General features: G+C 36.9%; 1 protein-coding gene across 1 annotated transcript in view; it reads left to right on the top strand.

Moving 5' to 3' along the window:
- Window positions 1–21880, top strand: part of SLMAP (sarcolemma associated protein) — a 172316-nt gene that overhangs the window by 81382 nt on the left and 69054 nt on the right. Inside the window, exons 4-8 of the mRNA XM_023510665.1 lie at window positions 11517–11589; window positions 14856–14892; window positions 16509–16571; window positions 20170–20265; window positions 20476–20547. Of these exons, the coding sequence (XP_023366433.1) occupies window positions 11517–11589; window positions 14856–14892; window positions 16509–16571; window positions 20170–20265; window positions 20476–20547 (341 nt within the window). The remainder of the gene's footprint in view (window positions 1–11516; window positions 11590–14855; window positions 14893–16508; window positions 16572–20169; window positions 20266–20475; window positions 20548–21880) is intronic.

The following is a 21880-nucleotide window of genomic DNA, read 5'->3' as shown; positions in this document are numbered from 1 at the left end:
AAAAAAAAAAAGGAGGGGGGAAGCTCCTAAAATCTTTAAAGAAGCCAACATATCACTAATGAGAAAATCTGATAAAGATGCAGTACAAAACTACACTTAATTACACTTGTGACAATAGTTGAAAAATTCCAGTTAAGAGATTAGTAAATTCAATTCAGAAATAAAGCTAGAAATAGAAATTCGGAAATAAATAAGCAATAAAGTAGGGTTTATTCTAGGCATAGGAAATCTGTCAACATAATTCACAAACTAAAGCTGAAAAACCATGTAAATATATAACCAATAATTGTTGTACAACTGAGTAATCAGTAGATGTTGAAGAGACATTCAGTCAAATTCTGGAATTAACCCTAACAAAAACCTCTAAATATGATGAAAAGAAAACTACATAAAATAAAAATTCTAAGTAAAATGGAATAAAAAGAATAAAAATATGATATAGCTGTGAAAATATATGGACAAAATTTTTATATAGCAACAAAGATAAATCTCAAACATTATCTCAAGCAAATTGGAGAAGGACATGTATAGTATAATCTATTCACATAAAGCAGTACTATATAGTGCTTTTAAACACATTTATAGAAAAAAATTTATAGGAAGTTATACATGTGAATGATTGAAAATAGTTTGTGAGGATTTATGAAAGGATTATTTTTGCATTAGTGTGTATATTACTAAAAGCAATGGAAGCATAATTTCAAAATTGCCCATTATACAGGTATTAAAAAGGATAAATTAGAATTATATAAATCGCAGGGTTTCTATGGGGTATATTGTTGAATAAGGAAAGAATCAATTGTTTTTAATAATTTCATTACTTTAAAGTCTCACCAATCCTATAAATATACACATAGATGTATGCGTTTGTATATGATAATATGTACATGAGGATGAAGTACTTAAGAATACATAGTATGTCATTAATGTGAGTTAGCCAGGAGTATGAGTAGAAGTAGAGAAGACAGAACCAAATTAAAAGTGAAAGGGGGTTAATAGAACAATTAAACATCTTCCAGTATGTGTGACTTTTATGTATTTATATGAAATTTGTGTAAAAAGAAATTGTAGAAAAATAATATATGATATGTAAAATACAGTAGGGCCTCTGTAAGTTGACTACCTAACGGACTGTAACAAACTGGTCAACATAAGGAACTTCCACTGAGTACATGTGATGTGCATCCAGTCTATGAAAATTAGGTCAACTTAAAGGGGTGGTCAGTTAGGTTTTACATTATCAGGGTTTTCTTAAAAAGATAATTAAACCCAATGCCACTGGACATCATCAGGTCCTATTAGTGTTTCTCCTGCTTTCAGCTAAAAAACAATGTGGTTTTTATGTTTAACTTTCCACGGAGTATGGTTCCAAGGAGCAAACACACTAATCAGACATGTACAGATAACCTACACTACACATATAACGTATCGTTGTAAACAAGTAGGGTGATACTCTCGTAGATTTTTAGAAAGAAAGGAAGGAAGAGAGACAGCCAAGGATTAGCAACCTAATCACTGATTACTCCTCTGTTCTCACAGACTGTTCAGAGAATGGATTTTCTGGGTCACACACCATTACTGTAACCCCTGTTGCAAAGCTTGGGGCCAGTTAGTTCTATAAACTTCACGTATAACTCTAGTCAGCTCATCATTTTAGGTCTTCTTCACCAACTGTTCCTTAGTTAAGCCCCTGTGAACTAAGAGCAAGGTCCATGGTGTATCTTTCTTTGACTTTGTGCTCCAACTGCACTCAATTACTTTTCATGATATACGATGTTTCCCGAAAATAAGACACTGTCTTACATTTATTTTTTCTCAAGAAGACACACTAGGGCTTATTTTCAGGGGATGTCTTCCTCTCCGTGCTAAAATGCATGGCGTAGCTATGCACTATGGCTATGCATCGCTAGGTCTTATTATAGGGATAGGGCTTATATTTAACAAATGCATAGAAATCCTGCTAGGGCTTATTTTGGGGGTAGGTCTTATTTTCGGGGAAACATAGTACCTGGCCTTCAAGCCCTCATACATGCTTCTTCCTATGCCTAGAAACCTTTTCTGATTCTACAAGACTGGACGAGGTATTTCCTCCATGCCCCTTTGCATTCTGCACACATCCTTTTTTGTGTCCTCACTCCTAAACTATAAGCTGTGCAAGGGAAGGAAATGTGTCTGTCTTCATTGTAGAATTTCAAAATTCGACCTGGCACATGTTGATTGAATAAATTAAAAATGTCCTATGAATCTTCATCCATCATTTTATAAAAGCTTTTTATCCCATCTCATCTAAACCAAGATTTGGACAACCTTCTTCCTAATCCCCAGAGGCTTAATATGAAGAGTGGGAATCAGCAACCTCCTTTTTACCTACTGCTTCTCGTTAGCCTATGTAAGCTTTAATTTTCTCATTTTATAAAATGAGAATCATGATCCTGATTCCTACGTCAAAGGGTAGTGGTGCAGTGTTCACATCGTTGTATGGCGTTCATATTGAACATTGGAAGAGTGTATATATAATGCTCTGTTCAGGGCCAGGTACTGTTATTATTAGTAAAGCCCTTGATTATCATCTGTACAGTCTTTGCTTACCATTAATTTTTCCTTTCTTTCTTAGCACTTTTAGCCCTAGGTTCCTTTATCTGTCCTTTAGAACTCATAAATGGCCATTTCAAAGGTACTTGTACCTACTTCTCCTTTCCAGGTGCTAGGGGTAATCACAAAGCTGATTTAGCACAAACTGTATCACTTTCACTGGAAACCTCTCCAATGGCATGGAAATCTTCTTTTGTTCATTTTAAAAATAGATTCTCCATCCAGGCTATGCACCAGATTTTTCTGTAGAGCTTTGTACAACTACAGATCCCTGGATTCCATGTTTTAGTCCTAAGAAGGAACTTTACTAGGTGTGCTGTGTGAATCTGTTGTATAACTGCTTAATTAAGGTCTGGCAGCAGCTTTTTTCTATGCTTTTCCCTGTCTTTAAGTACCAGGTTTCCTTCTCACCTGCCTGCTATGAATCCATTCTTACAGGTCCTGTATTTCCAGCTCTTAGCCAGTTATTTCCTCTTGAATGTTCTGCTGTTTTCCCTATAATTACTCTGCCCAAAGATTAATTTCCCCTTCAGACAACTTACTGACTTCCAGATTTCTTTTACTGCTCCTTCATTCTCTTATCGTCTTGACATCGTTTCTGAATTCTGTGTCTTCCACCTTACCTCTGACAGTAGTTGTTGTTTACCTCCTTATCTTGTTGCTCTCTGTTTTTCCTGTTGTTATCCTAGAGTGTTACACCATACTCTGGTACAATACGCCATACTCTGGTACAGTACACCATACTGGCCATCATTTTCTGCCAAGCTCCTGCCAATAGAATATTCTTCTATTACGGTTTTATTGATGTCATTTTCCTGTTCTTAGAAGCCCTACTGTGCTATACTGTAGAACAAAGTCTAAAACACTGAATTATGCACTTAAGGCCCTCAAAAATATAGACTCAATTTAACCTTTTGGTTTATTTTCCATTACTCCCCTGAATATATGTTAAACTGTTAAAATGGATTATTTAAATGTAAGGTGGTACACAGAAAAGATTTTTTTGAATCCTGGCACTGCCACTTAACAAACATGTGGTCTCAGCAAGTTTCTTTAGCTTCTTTGACCTTAGTTGCCTCATCTATAAAATAGGACATAAAAATTGCTATTTACATTGTTTTTCATAACTAGTTAACAGATGTTCTTAGCATGGAGCCTGGCCTCTAAAGAGCCTTGAAATGTAGGTTCTTTACTTCCTGTATCCAGTTTCCTTCAGCTGCCCTCCTTACATGTGCATGTCCTCACTTCCTTTTCCTGTTTCCTTGCTTGTTCTGTTTTATCTACTTTTCCTTCCATTACAATTTTTTTTTAAATTTCAGGTTAATGTGAGAGTACAAACAACTAGGTTACAATATTTGCATTTGTTAGGTAGAGTTCCTTTTGTAGTTGTCCTGTACCCAAATTACAATTTTTTTTTTTTTTTACCTTTTTTATAAAGTTTCCCCTGCCCTTTCCCATTCCAAATTCTCACAGTAGTGTTTTGTATGTCTTCTAGCATTTGTGGTCTAACGCCCCCATTTTTTTTAACCTTTGTTGTTATGTTAGGTGTTTCTGATTTGTTCTCTGTACATTGAAATCTCTTCAAAGACAAGAACCTGGTTTCCCCCGTTATTCTTAGCATATTGCTTTGTAGCCAGCAGGTTCTCTAGTAAATATTTATTGAGCAAACAGATAAATCAAGAAAACTACCACTCCTCCTGGGTGAGTCAAGAAACAAGCCAGTGAGCGATATTACTGCATAGTATTATAAAGAAATAGAAACAAAATGGTAAGTAAATCCACATACCTAGGGAAACGTTTCTTCCCACCAAATAAATAGGTAGAAACAAGACTAAATAGTTGACTCTGAGGCTATAGCAATAAATGTACAAATTAAACTTAGAAGATGTTGTCATAAAACATCTGGTCAAAGACGGACAATTTGGATATCAAACCATAATAACAGTAATGGATTAAAATATATCAAATATATTCAAATCCATGAGTTTAAAAGCGTATTAAAAAGGAAAAAAGATTTTATTACCTTTGGAAGAATTTAGGAAACCAATTTCTCATTCTGAAACATGTAAGTAAACAAAGAGAAATATATCCTGCCTTTCTTGTAAGAATTATATTTGAAGTTAAAAAAAATAATTGAAGAGGAAAGTATTTTTGATAAACTAGAGCTTACAATTGAAAACAGAATAAAAAGAATATCAACTTTTACAAATTAGAATTAAAAGAATACTTGTCTATTCAGCTAACTTTCTCTACCCCCTTTCTAACTTAATAAAAAAATAAGTTCTAAGAATTAGAAGCTTTATATGAAGCCAAAAATTTGGAATGGAAGGTCCTTGTAGCCATTGTACAGGAGTATCCTTTATCCAAAATGCTTGGGACTAGAAGCATTTTAGATTTTGAATATGGGTTTTTTTTTTTAATTTTAGAATATTTGTAAATAGTAAGGTATCTTGGGAATAGGGGGCCCAAGTTGAAACACAGAATTTATTGATCTTTATATCTTATAAATACACATAATCTGGAGGTAATCTTATGTGATACCTTAAAATAATTTTGTGCATGAAACAAAGTTTTGACTGCATTGTGACTGCAAACCATCACATGTTGGTTGTAGAATTTTCCACTTGTCATGTCTGTGCTCAGAAAGTTTTGAATTTTGGAGTATTTCAGATTTCAGAGTTTTGGATAAGATATTCTCAACCTGTACATTAGATTGTAGTTGTAAAGCAATCTAAAAAATTCATTCTCCCATCTAGAAATATTAACACTTCTCATTTTCATCTTGGTTTATGAAATATTTCTTAGGTTTTTTTTTTTTTTTTTGTAGAGACAGAGTTTCACTTTATAGCCTACAGTAGAGTGCCATGTTGTCACACAGCTCACAGCAACCTCTTATTCCTGGGCTTAGGCAATTTCCTTGCCTCAGTCTCCTGAGTAGCTGGGACTACAGGCGCCTGCCACAAAGCCGGCTATTTTTTTGTTGCAGTTTGGTCAGGGCTGGGTTTGAACCCACCACCCTCGGTATATGGGGCTGGCACCCTGCCCACTGAGCCGCAGGCGCTGCCCAGTATTTCTTAGGTTTTTATGGTTTTATTCATTGTCCTTCCTGTTACTGCCAGTCATTTCAAGAGATCCTTCAAACTACTCTTAAGTATAGAGTAATATTTCTACTCATTGAAAAAATGGAGATAGAACCAAACTATAACACACCTACCTCAAAAGTTGCAGTCTCCTGGCTCGGCGCCTATAGCTCAACCAGCTAAGGCGCCAGCCACGTACACTTAAGGTGGCGGGTTCGAATCCCCAGCCCGGACCCACCAGAACAATAATGACGGCTGCAACCAAAAAAAAATAGCCAGACGTTGTGGCGGGCGCCTGTGGTCCCAGCTACTTGGGAGGCGGAGGCAGGAGACTCGCTTGAGCCCAGGAGTTGGAGGTTGCTGTGAGCTGTAATGCCACGGCACTCTACCCAGGGGGACAGCTTGAGGCTCTGTCTCAAAAAAAAAAAAAAGTTGCAGTCTCCCAATCCAGGTCTTCAGACAGGTTTTTTTTTTTTTTTTTTTTTTTTGTAGAGACAGAGTCTCACTTTTTCGCCCTCGGTAGAGTGCAGCGGAGTTGCTCCTGCAACCTCCAACTCCTGGGCTTAGGCGATTCTTCTGCCTCAGCCTCCCAAGTAGCTGGGACTACAGGCGCCCGCCACAACGCCTGGCTATTTTTTGTTGCAGTTTGGCCGGGGCTGGGCTTGAACCCGCCACCCTCGGTATATGGGGCCGGCGCCCTACTCACTGAGCCACAGGCGCCTCCCTTCAGACAGGTTTTAAACCTACCAGAGTGAACATGGGTCCTCTATATGGTGTTTGTGCAAAGAGACGATGAAAAAAGGCTAGGTGCATACCAAAAGTAAATGTAGTAACTCAGAAGCAAAATAAATGGCCTATATATGATTATAGAGGGGGAAAAAACAGAAAAAGAGTAGAATCAATTCATGCAGTCTTCACTCTGATGTTTATCTATAGCAGGTAATTGCGGATTTTTCCACCTTGTTTCTTCAATTCAGACACACCTGGTTTTCATATTTTAATATTTCTGAAATTTACATGTGGTTTATAATACATGTGTATATTTAATGTGGCAATGTTTCCATGGTTCTATTATCCTCCCCAGGGAGCTATTTAAATTTTGTCTTGTAATTAATTTTGTCCCTGAATCTTGGAACATAATATTTCTAGGATATATTTGAGAGCAAAATATGTTTTGAAAGTACTTCATTGAATGCTTTAGAGCAGTATTTTCCAAAGTATATTGTCATAATATCAATTCTGTGTGTTCCTATAAGGAGGTCAGGGAAATGCTCAAAGGTCAAATAAATTTGGAAAATGTATATTACTTTTTAGAGCTTCATTATGGACAAAACCCTTTAGGTTCTGAGAAAGCCCATGGCAGAAAATAAAACACAAGCCAAAAACAACCCCCCCCCCCATGTTTTAAAACTCCTTTTAACCAAATATAACCAATTCATCTGATCCTCAAGTCCTTTTTTGTTAATATTTTTAGTACTCTATTTTGGGAAATGCTGCTACGTATAGTTGATTAATGTAAATATTAAAACAAAACATTTTTATCAGGTTACTTTAAAGACTTGCCTGTTGCCTTGGCTCCTGTGGCTCAAATGGCTAAGGCACCAGCCACATACACCTAAGGTGGCGAGTTCAAATCCAGCCCGGGCCCACCAAACAAGAATGACGGCTGCAACCAAAAAAAAAAATAGCCGGGCACTGTGGCGGGCGCCTGTGGTCCCAGCTACTTGGGAGGCAGAGGCAGGAGACTCACTTGAGCCCAGGAGTTAGACGTTGCTGTGAGCTGTGATGCCACATTACTCTACCCAGGGCAACAGCTTGAGGCTGTATCTCCAAAAAAAAAAAAAGACTTGCCTGTTGCAAATCAAAAAAATAAGTCAGATTTCTATGCATCTGTGTAAGAATCATTTCAAAGGCAGGGTTGGATAGACTTAAGTTGTCAGCATAGTCAGAGATGTTCTTTAAAAAAAACAAAACTGCTAGGCAGTGCCTATAGCTCAGTGGGTAGGGTGCCAGCCACATACACGCAGGCTGGCGGGTTTGAACCCAGTTCAGGCCAGCTAAACAACAATAACAACAAAATAGCCGGGTGTTGTGGCAGAGGCCTGTAGTCCCAGCTCCTTGGAAGACTGAGGCAAGAGAATTGCTTAAGCCCAAGAGTTTGAGGTTGCTGTCAATAGCACGCTACTGAGAGCAACATGGTGAGACTCTGTCTCCAGAAAAAGAAAGAAATTCTGTTGCTTGTGCCAGGTACAGTGGCTCATGCCTGTAATCTCAGCACTTTGGAAGGCTGAAGTGGGTGGATTGCCTGAGCTCACGAGTTCAAGACCAGCCTGAGCCAGAGAGAGACCTCATGTCTAAAAATAGCCGGGCATTATGGAGGGCGCCTCAGCTACTTGGGAGGCTGAGGCAAGAGAATTTCTTGAGCCCAAGAGTTTGTGTTTGCTGTGAGCAGTGATGCCATGGCACTTTACCAAGGGTAACAGTGAAACTCTGTCTCAAAAAAAAAACTTTAGGCCTATAATCCTAGCACTCTGGGAGGCCAAGGCAGGAGGATCACTTTAGCTCAGGAGTTTGAGACCATCCTAAGGAAGAGCAATACCCCATCTCTACTAAAAATAGAAAAAAATATCCAGGCTTTGTGGGAGATGCCTATAGTCCTAGCTACTTGGGAGGCCGAGGTAGGAAGATCATTTGAATCCCAAGAGTTTGAAGTTTCTGTGAGCTAAGCTGATGCCATCCATGGCCCTCTGGCCAGGGGCAACAAAGTGAGACTCTGTCTAAAATAAGTAAATAAAAATAAAAAACAACTTTATTACCAACTTAAATATATTGGTAAAGTGTAGATATTGCTGGATCTTATCTATAATATGTGCTCCTTTATTTATTATAGACTGTTTTAGTAAATCTCTGGGGGAACCGTAAGCTGGGATAAAGCCTTCTCTTCCCTGTCTTCTGGGGGAGGGGAGAGGACTAAGTAGTTTCTGCAAATGGAGACAAACCCTACTGTCCTCAAAGTAGGAAACATCTTTACCCTTGAGTAATGGAAACTAAAATACTAGGCAGATATGTTCTTTGATATCTTCAGTAAGCATTTGTTAAATGTCTGCTATATAAGAGATGACTGCTAAGTATACAGGTTTATAAAGTGATAAGCAAACAATCATTACTGCCCTTAAAGAGTTTAATCTAATTGGTGAGAAACTCTGTGTAAATGATAAATGTTTATAGCAAGGCATGTTTAATGTTATAAGAAGTAGATATAGGAGGCTCTGGGGACATCTAACTCAGATACTGAGCTTTGGTAAAAGAAGTAGAAAGTCTGAGCTTGGGAAATAAGCAGCATTTGCTTGTATAGGCAAGGGGATAGAGGACATCACTGACAAAAGGGACAGCTTGTGTAAAAGACATGGAGTTGTGAAAGGTAAGGTGTTTAAAGATTGCAGGTTACTTGGCTTTGTATAGATTATTTACGGTAGCAGGATAGAGGTTGAGACCAGAAAGGAAGGAATCCAGTGATTCATGTGGAATCCTGTGATTGCTGTGCTAGGCAAAGTTTAGAAGACTATCCGGTAGATCTGTAGTCTCTGTCTGCCAGGCTATGGACCAGTACCAGTCTGTGGCTTGTTAGGAACCAGGCTGCACAGCAGGAGGTGAGCTGCAGTGAGCTCGTGAAGCTTCATCTGTATTTATAGCTACACCCCATCACTCACACCACCACCACCAGCTCTACCTCCTGATAAAAGGTAGAGGCATAAGATTCTTATTAGAGCATGAACCCAACTACAAACTGAACATGTGAGTGAATGCTTCTTATGAAAATCTAATGCCTGATGATATGAGGTGGAGCTGAGGTAGTGATGCTAGTGTTGGGGAACACCTCTAAATACAGATTGTCATTGGAAGAGAGGTTTGACTATAGAGTGACTATAATAAATCAGTTGCTTGTGTAGACTCATATCAAAACCATATCTGCCCCCACCCATCTGTGGAAAAATTGTCTTTCATCAAACTGGTCTCTGGTGCCAAAAAGATTGGGAACCACTGCAATAGGTGGTTCTTCATCTGTGATAGCACTTTCCATATAATCAATTAGTCAATATAAATCTGTATTGAATAAATGTTCTAAATTCCTTAAGTTTAATGTGTAATTCCAGATGACAGTCATATTATGAACTTCATGTTTATATTATCATCTTGATGATTCATGGGCCTGATCATTTAATAAGTTACCCTCAAATGCAGTAGCTCTCTTCTTAAAAATCTATTTTATTGGCTGGGCACAGTGGCCCACGCCTATAATCCTAGCACTCTGGGAGGCTGAGGCGCATGGATTGCTCTGAGCTCACAGGTTCCAGACCAACCTGAGCAAGAGCAAGACCCCATCTCTAAAAAAATAGCTGGGTGTTGTGGTGGGCGCCTGTAGTCCCAGCTACTCAGGAGGTTGAGGCAAGAGAATCACTTGGAGAGTGATGAGGCAAGAGTTCGAAATTGCTGTGATGCCACAGCACTCTACCCAGGACAACAGCTTAAGACTCTGTCGCGGGGGGAAAAAAAAATTATGTTGGGGCTGGTGGAAGAAACAGCCATCAAGGAAACAAAACATTGGATCTTAAAGTCAGATAGAAAAAAAAACAAAAAAGGAAACAAAATTTTTAAATATTGAAATGAGAATCTTGTGTACTAGCAAACAACTCTGATAATTAATAATACAGAGTTGTGGGGCATATTTTCATTTGTCTGAGATCTTGGTTTTCTCACCCATAAAATGGGAGGATTGAATAGCATATTCAACCAGGGGTATCGAACCTATGGGCTCACATGCTGATTTTGTGAGGACTTTTCTTGCTTATCTGTGATGTTGATATTACAAAAATATGCAGGGATTCCTCTCCCCTTCTTTTCTTTCTTTCTGTCCTTTTTTTTTTTTTTTTTTTGCTAATCAACTTTCATAACTGTTTGTTTATTTAATGTGTGGCCCAAGATAACTCTTACTCTTTCAGTGTGGGGCAGAGGAAATTAAAAAAGTTAGACACTCCTGCAACTGTATAATGCAGAACTTCAGTTTTAAGAATAGGATCATTATTTTAAATTTGGAAATACATTAGAATCTCTAAGTTGACCAAGGGACTATAACAAATTGGTCAACATAAAGAGGTGGTCAACGTAAGGAACTCAGCCTACTATACTGATAGTAGGGGTGTATATTATATACTGATACGTGGGGTGTATAGTCAGTCTATGAAAATTAGGTTAACTTAAGGAGATGGTTAGTGTGAGGAGGTGGTCAACTATGGAGGCTTTACTGTAAGTTACAGTTTAATGCTATCAGATAGGGAGAAGGTGCATTTTCCTCCCTCAGTTGTAGTTCCATATATTCAATTGATCTTTTTTTTTTCCCCCTACAGTGGTTTATTTTGATAACCTATGTTCACCCTAAAGACTAGCAGGGCATTATATAGCAAACATTTTTAGTTATTTATGTGATATGACCAGAAACCATACAAATTTGCAGGGTGCAGTGATAGCAAGCTCAGTGAGAAGGTTGTCCTGCCTGAGAAAATGTTTTCGTTGATTCAATTGATCTTTTATTGAATGTTATAGAATTGAAGGTTCGGATACCTTTCAAAACACTTCTGTCTGTAATTCTCCCTTGCAGTTGTGGTTCATTATAGACAGGGATGAGTTTCTCTATTGTAATGAGTATTTTCATTACAACATCGGATTTATTTTGTTTTCCAGAAGTTTTTACATATAAGAATAAAATATATGTTTAGATACCATAGGTATGAAGTTTTACATTTTTAAACAATCATTTTATTCATGTTATTTGTTTGTTTTAACCAGTTACCCATGGGTGTATTGTTTCCACAATAAAACTTTTTCTACCAGATGGTATGGAAGCCCGGCTCCGCTCAGAGTGAGTATAATTTAGTGCTGTGAAGTTATATGCTAGATGGTGGTATGCTGTTAAGAGAGTACATCAGGATTCTTTTAATCATGTTAGAAAATTGGCATAGTACTTTTTTTGGAATAGAATACACTTAAGTATAAATTACTTTTCACAATAGTTGCCGTTCTAGTAGATAATAATATATTAGAGGCGGAGTTATTTTGTTTCTAAATTTAACTCTACAATGTATATTTTGGTGGGTTATTAGTTGTTTTTCACAATGTGTGGGGTATATAAGTTATTGGTAAGTGATACATTCATTCCTTTTGATCTGCATGTAGTACTTTGCATTTTGATCTTGTGCATTTCAGAGGTTATCATTATCGAGTATTAAAGGGAGTTGAGCAATCTTTAAACTTTTTTTATTTTGAGGAAAACTTTAAATATGCTAAAATCTTGTTTCTATACCCAATATAATATTTTCTGCCCTTCAAAAACAGAGACAATGATCTGAGGGTGCAAGCTTAAGAGAAACAATAAATTGAAGGAAAAATGGAGCAATGAGTAGAAAAAAGAGAAGGAAAGATTAAGCAGAGAGAAGCCCTCCTGTTACTGTGACAGTCTGCTTTCATTAGAATCATTTTTCATGCTTCCATTAGAAGCTACCAATTTGAAACAAAGCAGAAATTTTAGAATATTTTAAATTTAAAACATTAATCTGTTTCCTATTTATAGTTTATTAAAATTATAGTAAACTTTAGGAACTTTAATGTAACTTAGCTTTCATTAAAGCTAAAGAGTTAAAGTTTTAGAATTAAGACTACCAAAACAATCAAACAAAAAATTTTTAGTAAGCAGTTCTCAAAAACTAATTCTTTCTTAATTTTTATTTTATTATATAAATTGTTTTCAAATGAAAAGAAACACAAAGAATTGCCTATAATCCCACCACCCTGACTTTATTTATTTATTATTTATTTTTTTGAGACAGAGTTTCACTTTGTCACCCTAGGTAGAGTGCTGTGGTGTCAGAGCTCACAAGAACTTCCAACTCCTGTGATTAGGCGATTCTCCTGCCTCACCCTCCTCTGAGTGCTAGTACTACAGGCACCCTGACTTTAAATAACTGTTTTCATTTTCTACTGTACCTTGTTCCGGTTTTTATTCACACATTAACCTTTTTTTCTTGAGAGGCAGTCTCACTTTGTCGCCCTTGGTAGAGTGCTGTGGTGTCACAGCTCATAGCACCCTCCAACTCCTGGGCTTAGGTGATTCTCTTGCCTCAGCCTCTCAAGTAGCTGGGACTACAGGCGCCTGCCATGATGCCTGGCTATTTTTTTTGTTGCAGGTTGGCTGGGGCCAGGTTCAAACCTGCCACCCTCGTTATATGGGGCTGGTGCCTTACCCACTGAGCCACAGGTACCGCCCCGTTAACCTTTTAATAATTCAGACAAAATATACCTATATCTATAAAGTAGTTTGTGTAAAATACAAATATAGGCTTGGCGCCTGTGGCTCAAGTGGCTTTGGCACTAACCTAAGGTGGCAGATTCAAATCCAGCCCAGGCCGCCAAACAACAATGATGGCTGCAACCAAAAAATAGCCAGGCCTTGTGGTGGGCACCTGTGGTCCTGGCTACTTGGGAGGCTGAGGCAGGAGACTCGCTTGAGCCCAGGAGTTGGAGGTTGCTGTGAGCTGTGATCCCAGGGCACTCTAGCCAGGGGTACAACTTGAGGCTCTGTCTCAAAAAAAAAAAATAAATAAATAAAATAAAATACAAATATATATCACTTATAGCCTATTTTTTTAAGTGAATCAATATTTATTAAGCACGCATAACAGCACTTGTGAGTAATACCTTATGAAATTTATAAAAGTAACTTGACAGAACTTCAGCAAAAAATGGAGATCCCTTCCCCCAGAAAATGGAGTCCAAAACTACAATAAAAATCCAAACCTGAGTAAACACTCCTCTTCTCTGGGCCTCATTTATCCATCTATGAAATAAGGAGGCTTTGCTTTCCTATGATTTTTGGAGCTTAGCCCAAAGTGTGAGACCCAGTGGTGTGCTGGGGCAGCCTGGCTATTTTTTAGAGACATGGTGTCACTCTGGCTCAGGTTGGTCATGAACCTGTGAGCTCAGGCAGTCCACATCACAAGGGCCAGCATTATAGGCATGAGCCACTGTGCCCCACCTCTTATGGGGCTTTGTGAAATAGAGACTCTGGTTCCCTTAGCACTCTATTCCCATGAGAGTGGTAGTAGTGATTAAGGCTTCCTATGTCCTATACCACTGTTTGACAGCCCAGTATTTATATTAACACATTCAATATTCAAAATAACTCTGTGGATTGGTTTTATGATGGTGACCCAGTCAGTATGCTTCTGAGCCTCCATGCTTAACTGCCATACTACCTTTCTGTCAGTAAGATTTTATCAGGAAAAAAAAAAAGGCAATTAGTGCTGTCTATTTAATGTTTTGTTTAAAAGTAATGCACTGAGTTTAGTTCACTCATACATATATCCAAGCTTTCAGTTGGTTGCTGAGGTGGCTCAGTGGAGAAGAATAGTATTATTGTTTTGATTAAAGTAGTTCTTCAGGCTTGGCGCCTATAGCATGTGGTTATGGCACCAGCCATGTTTACTGAGGGTGGTGGGTTCAAATTTGGCCCAGGCTGGCTAAACAACTGCAACAAAAAAATAGCCAGGTATTGTGGAGGGTGCCTATAATCCCAGCTACTTGGGAAGCTGAGGCAAGAGAATCTCTTAAGCCCCAAGAGTTTGGGGTTGCTGTGAGCTGTGACTCCATAGCATTCTACCCAGGGCAACATAGTGTCTCAAAAAAAAAAAAAAAAAATTGTTCTTCACTGGAACAAGTATAGCTTTTATTTCCAGTATAATGTTGCTTTTTAAGTCTTTCTGTGTAGGAATATTTAATTTAAAAGGAACTTAATGTACACATTCCAAAATTGAAAATGGATAATTTAAAGAGTACTTCTTATCTGTATAGAAATTCTCACGACAGCCTTCAACAAATAGTGGGTTCTCAAAGGACATTTAATAAAATTTGGACTTGGCATTTGTTTCTAAAAATATACTGATATGTAAAGGGTAGATTTATATGTTTATTACTTGTTTTGTAAGAATTTTTATTCATTTATAAAGGATTGAACAATTCATGTTCTTCTAATTATATGAAAACAAATATATCAACTTTGTGGTTAAGTACTCTAATACTATGTTTCCTCTATTGTCAGGATACTAGATAAAAATTCTAAATTTTACTTTTCAGTGTCATCCATGCTCCATTACCAAGTCCTGTTGACAAAGTAAGTTGCTAATGATTTTTTTTCCAAAGTGACTTAGCTATATTATTTTGAAAATGATTGTTTTCACCTAGAAACTTAATTCTCTTCCATAATAAAATATATACAGTGCGTATAGCTATGTAGTTATTATAGTCTTCTGATTTTTGATATCTGGAGAATTTAAGGTGGAGGTTTCTTCAGTAAAATCTTTTGTTATTTTAAAGTGATTGTTGACTATGTAGACTGGGAATACTGACTGGTTTTGTGCCTAACCAGCAGTAAGGAATGTTAGCTATTACTTTTTATTCTGAGATACAGTTCTGTCTGGAAGTTTTTTTAAACTTTCTGTCCAAATATTTCACTCAACGTTTTCCCATAGAGGGAAGTAACATAGAAATATGGGCTTACAGAAATTGTTCATTTATTATCTTTGAAGATCAGTTTTAACCTGATCTAATCAAAAATGTTACAGAAATTGCTTGTTAGAAAACAGTTTTCTTTTTTTCAGAAATAATAAACTGTTGTGTCATTCCTAATTAGAATAAAATAGATCTTCTGCATCTTTTGACATTAAAGTGGATGTTGAGTTCTCTTAGTACAGTAACTAAACTAAAAATATTTTACATATTTTTCTTCCTATTGTATGAAGAATGAAGGTCTGTTTAAAATGACAGTCTCTGTTAGATTCCTTTTTTAGAGGTAGAAGCAGTTAATCATCAACTTCTATAACGCCAAGAATTATTTTAGAAGTAAATAATAGTCTTGCTGCTTTAGAACTAACTTTAAAAAACAATGCCAATTCTCTCCCTACAGTCAGCATATTAATAAAAATACACTTTCTGAGCTTAGTAAGAACTGCTACTAGTTAACACACAGCTTGTTGGTGTTGAAGGTGTGAGTAAATGTTACAGCAACCCCATGAGCCCATCTTTAAAAAAAAAAAAAAAGATACCATGGTTCCATAGCCTTGGAAAACCCCTCATAAAAGGTATTTCTTCTAATACTTGTTTACCTTATTTCCTATCTTGTTCTTAAAACTTACCTGTAGTATAACGAAAAGGATAAAACTTTTTTCATTGCCTCCAGCCATTTGACAAAGTGTTGTATTTCATGTCTTTTTGCCCACCTACATATAAATTACTAAGAAGATGGCTACTTCTAAATGAATTGTGATTTGTTGACTATTTAACGATGAATTTTAAAGGGGAAATATGTGGATCTGTTGACTTTAGGAGGCATTATTTCTAGATTAAGAAAAAACCGCATTGGGTGGCACCTGTGGCTCACAGGCGTAGGGCGCCAGCTCCATATACCAGAGGTGGCGGGTTCAAACCTGGCCCCCGACCAAAAACTGCAACCAAAAAAAGGAAAAGAAAAAGCTGATTTGGCTTTCAAGTGATGTTTCATGAGTAGCATTTTTTCCACCGCCTTATTTATAAATTCAAACTGGTCAGCATAGTATAATACTGTTTATAAATTCTGAACATAGGGCAGAGATATTTTGAGAAGCAAGGGAACTGGTTAATTTTATAAAATATATTTTTTGTACATCGAAGTAGGTATTTGAAGGAGCTAGTTTGTCTTTAAAGTCTTTTATAAAGTGTTTTCTGTTGACACTGGTATCATTTTATTACTAGGTTGCTGCTAACACTCCAAGTATGTACTCTCAGGAACTATTCCAGCTTTCTCAGTATCTACAGGTAAAAGTAAATCTTGAGAATTCTTAGTCTTTAAAGTCAAATCTAAACAACTTTTATTTTGCTTGTTCACAAATATAGGATAAAGAAAATTGACTGGGTACAAGTACAAAAGAAATACCATCTTTTCAAAGAAGAAAAGGATTAAATATAGATCTTATGAAGAAGGGATAAAAGATTCAGGATTTTTAAGTCTAGAGAAGATAAATTCTATATGAGAGAAAATTTTTTCTTCAAGCGTGAGAAGGTTTCAAAAAAGTTCTTTATCCATAGATGACTTTTAAAGAAAATTAAACCCAGAGAGATTTTGGTTGCTTAGTAATATTAATAGCAAATAATTATATGGCATTTGTATGCCAAGCTCCATTCTAGCTCTTTACCTATATTAATTCATTTAATCCTCTCAACATCTTATTAGGCACGTATTTTATCCCCATTTTTACAGGTGGATACCAAAGGGCAGAAAATTATCAATGTATTAATGAGATCTTTTACTAGGCATAATGTGTGTGTAGAAAATCGTTTTTGTACATTTGCACTTGAGAATTTAAGAGCGTGGGCTCTAATCAGTTTAACCCTTTTGCTGGGAAAGTTTAACCCTTTTGTGCCTCATTTTCCTCTCATATGAAGTGGTATGGTAATAGCACTTAGCCTATAGGAGTGTGGAGCATAAATGAAATGTGTAAAACACTTACAATAGTGCTTGGCACATAAGACTATATACTACAAATGTTAGTAGCTGTTTATCATACAATAGGAAGGCACATTAATTGACGTAGATCTCCACTTTTAGAGGTAGAAGAAAACTTTGAGGTTAATTTGGTCTAGAGCTCATATTTCATGGAAAATATGAGACTTATGTAGGTTAAATGATTTGCCCAAGGTTATACACTATCGTTACTAGTCACAATGGACTGCACATTTTATCTCCCAACTCTCTCATTCTTTCCAACTTTTATATCATTTCTTTAAATATTTCTAGTATTTCTAATCTTTTACTCTTCTAATTCTCAGAAAATTGTATCACAGTCTTTTGTGTATACATTTAAAGTTCTAATATAGGAACTTAGCCTGTAGTTCAAGTGGCTAAGCCCCCAGCCACATACACCTGAGCTGGCAGGTTTGAATCCAACCCAGGCCTGCCAAACAACAATGACGGTTGCAACCAAAAAATAGCCAGGCATTGTGGCAGGCGCCTGTAGTCCCAGCTACTTGGGAGGTGGAGGCAGGATAATTGCTTAAGCCCAGGAGTTGGAGGTTGCTGTGAGCTGTGGTGCCTCAGCACTCTACTCAGGGCAACAGCTTGAGGCTCTGTCTCAAAAAAAAAAAAAATTAATATTAAAGTTCTAATATAAACTGTGAACTTTTAACATAAAAATAGATGCATTTTGGGCAGCACCTGTGGCTCAAAGGAGTAGGGCACTGGCCCCATATGCCACAGGTGGTAAGTTCAAATTCAGCCACAGCCAAAAACTGCAAAAAAAAAAAAAAAGGATGCATTTCATATCTCTGAACTGAAAAATCATTTCTGGAAGTATATTTCTGTTGAGATGTGGTCTATGCAGTTTAGAAACTCCAAATGGAATCAAATTAAAAAGGTGAAAGTACACCATCTAGTGGAAGTAGATTCTACTCATATAGTTGGTTGATGGTTTTCTTTTTCAGTAAAACTTTTTGCAACATCTGTGTCATTTCCTGGATATTAGGAATGTTTTAAGCATTTAAAATAAACTTGATAAATAGTCTCTTTTAAATGTAAGCTGTGTTTTAATGTGGATTCTGAGGCAGTTTGGCTTTTATTAGATTCCTAATTATATAACTTTAGAGTTACATTAAAGTATGGTACCTCTAGTTCAAATTCAACTAGATTTTCCCTAATTATGATTTATCAAGGATGTGGAGAACAATAAATTTATAAATTGAATTAAATGCACTTTAAACTTCAGGTACTATGTTTGAAGCATACTCTTCTCTAGTGAGATGAGTCAGAGGAATTAGGGTAGTAATTGTTCTCTGAAGGATGACAGGAATAGAACAAGGTGAAGAAGGTATGCCAAAACCACAGCTAACTGCTGTGAACATTTCACCTTGATTCTCTGTGAAGGAGACCCCTTTAGCAGCTATCAAATGTTAACAAATCACCTAGAGATTGGGCTTTACATACCAGTTCTTTCTTTGAAAATATTCCTTTGGGGTTGCCAAATAGTTATATAATTCCTTGATCCCTTAGTTACATTGAATTAGTATTTGGTGGACGCTTACTTATTTTTAGCATATTAATTGCTTATAAGTAGTATGCAGTCAAAGCAACACCTGATAATGCAATAAATAGGCCCTGAGAATGAAGGATTCTCTCTCTCTTTAAATATATATAGGTATGTGTAACATTTTATAAAGGAAAATTTTTAAGCTGTTTCTTTTTTTTTTTGCAGTTTTTGGCTGGGACTGGGTTTGAACCTGCCACCTCTGGCATATGGGGCCAGCACCCTACTCCTTTGAGCCACAGGCGCCGCCCAGCTGTTTTTATTTTAGATATTATACTCTTCCAGCTAAGCCATTATAAACTATCTTTGCTGCTGACAAGATTATTTTGTTTTAGATTAGAATGAATTTCTTCTGAGATACATATATATATAGAGAGAGAGGTGTGTGTGTACATACAAAAATATATGTATATATATAGTCATGGGTCACTTAATGAGAGCATATACTCTGAGAAATATGTCATTCAGCCATTTCTTCCTTCCAAAGGTCATAGAAGGTATTTACATAATCCTAGATGGTATAGCCTTCTGTGTTCCCAGCTGTATGGTATAAGACTACAAATTTGTACAGCATATTACTGTATTGAATTCTGTAGGCAGTTGTAACACAGTGGTATTTGTGTATTGAAACATATCTAAACATCAAAAAAGTACAGTAAAAGTACACTATAAAAGATAGAAAATAATGCACCTGCATTTACCATCATTGGAGTTTGCAGGATTGGAAGTTGATCTGAGTGAGTGTGGAGTGAATGTGAAGGCCTAGGACATTACTGTACATTCCTGTAGACTTAATAAACACTGTACACTCAGGCTATACTAAATTTATAAAAAATTATCTTTTCAATAATAAATTAACCTAAGTTTACCTTATAAACATTTAAACATTTAATTATATTAGAATAATAATACTAAAATAGGACAGTTATAACAAAGTACTGTAATAAAAGTTATGTAAATGTCCCTGCTCCCTTCCTCTCAAATTATTGTGTGTTACTGAAGGTAACCAAAACTATGGAAAGCAAAACCAGAGATAAGAGGGGTACTACTGTGTCTTTCTTTTACAAAGTATTATCAAGTTTGAAATACTGTGAAATACATCAGGTGGGATGTAGTATGAGAATATTTTATCATGTGCTAAAAATTGATTACTTCTCAAAGGAATCATGTTGTGTTTATTAGAATCTCTTTTTTGTTTGTTTTCACAGTGCCTAGAATATAAAATGTACTTCGTAATTTTTTTTTAAATTAGATCATAGCTGTGTACATTACTGCATTTATGGGGTACAATGTACTGATTTTATATACAGAATCTCTTTTGTGATTTATAATGTTAGGAGGCCTTACATCGGGAACAAATGTTGGAACAGAAGTTAGCCACGCTTCAGCGGCTACTAGCCATCACCCAAGAGGCTTCAGATACCAGTTGGCAGGTATTCTAGTTGCTTTTTTACTCAGGAATCATTTAAACATAGTTTAGTATCTTTCATGAAAACTAAAATTTTATAGCAAATAAAGTTATTTCCTAATGAATGAACCAGTGGTGATTTTATGTCTCCTATTGGCAATAGCAGCTTTTTTCACATGTATGTTATTTTTTAATTACTCTGGGGTTTTATTTGTATTTAATTTTTCTTCAACAGGCTTTAATAGATGAAGATAGACTCTTATCACGGTTAGAAGTTATGGGAAACCAATTACAGGCATGCTCCAAAGTAAGTATTAATCTGAAGTATATAAAATGAAATCTATAATTTTTTATACAGCTTCATTTCTTTTTTTTTTTTTTTTTTTTTTTAATTTGGGATTCATTGAGGTTATAAGAAGCCAGGTTACACTGATTGCATTTGTTAGGTAAAGTCCCTCTTATAATTGTGTCTTGCCCCCAACAGGTGTGTCACACACCGAGACCCCACCCCGTCCCTCCTTCCCTCTCTTTGCTCTTTCTTTCCCCCACACCCTACCATGTACTAGATCAGGTGTCCTCAAACTACAGGCCACATGTGGCCTGCCAAGGACATTTTTTTTTTTTGGAGACAGAGCCTCAAGCTGTCCCCCTGGGTAGAGTGCTGTGGCATCACGGCTTACAGCAACCTCCAACTCCTGGGCTCAAGTGAGTCTCCTGCCTCAGCCTCCCAAGTAGCTGGGACCACAGGCACCCACCACAACACCCAGCTATTTTTTGGTTGCAGCCATCATTGTCTGGGTCTGGGCTGGATTCGAACCCACCACCTTAAGTGTATGTGGCTGGCACTTTAGCCACTTGAGCCATAGGCACTGAGCCTGCTGAGGACATTTATCTGGCTTGCTGGGTGTTTTTGCCACCACTGCCTGTCCTGCTCAGCATTCAACTCCTCCTGGGGCCTGCAGTCTGGCCCTCCAACGGTCTGAGGGACAGTGAACTGGCCCCCTGTTTAAAAAGTTTGAGGACCCCTGTACTAGATCATTAATTGTCTTCATATTAAAATTGTATACATAGGATTCATGCTTCTCCATTCTTGTGATGCTTTACTAAGAATAATGTATTCCACTTCCAACTTTAATACAAAGGCTGTAAAGTTTCCATTTTTTTTAATGGCTGAATAGTATTCCATGGTATACATATACCATAGCTTGTTAATCCATTCCTGGGTTGGTGGGCATTTAGGCTGTTTCCACATTTTTGGCAATCGTAAATTGAGCTGTGGTAAACAGTCTAATGCAAGTGTCCTTATGATAAAAGTATTTTTTTCCTTCTGGGTAGATGCCCAGTAAGGGGATTGCAGAATCAAATGCAAAGTCCACCTTGAGTTCTTTGAGGTTTCTCCATACTTCCTTCCAAAAAAGGTTGTATTAGTTTGCAGTCCCACCAGCAGTGTCAAAGTGTTCCTTTCTCTCCACATTCACGCCAACATCTGCAGTTTTGAGATTTTGTGATGTCGGCCATTCTCCCTGGGGTTAGATGATATCTCAGGGTGGTTTTGATTTGCATTTCTCTAATAATTAGAGAAAATGAGCATTTTTTCATATGTTGCTAACCATTCATCTGTCTTCTTTAGAGAAGGTTCT

The sequence above is a fragment of the Otolemur garnettii genome, unplaced genomic scaffold (genome assembly GCF_000181295.1).
Source record: "Otolemur garnettii isolate 467f Iridium unplaced genomic scaffold, OtoGar3 scaffold00015, whole genome shotgun sequence".
NCBI classification, from domain to species: domain Eukaryota; kingdom Metazoa; phylum Chordata; class Mammalia; order Primates; family Galagidae; genus Otolemur; species Otolemur garnettii.
The sequence above is the reverse complement of the archived record's forward strand: the minus strand, read 5'-3'. Positions and strand labels throughout refer to the sequence as shown.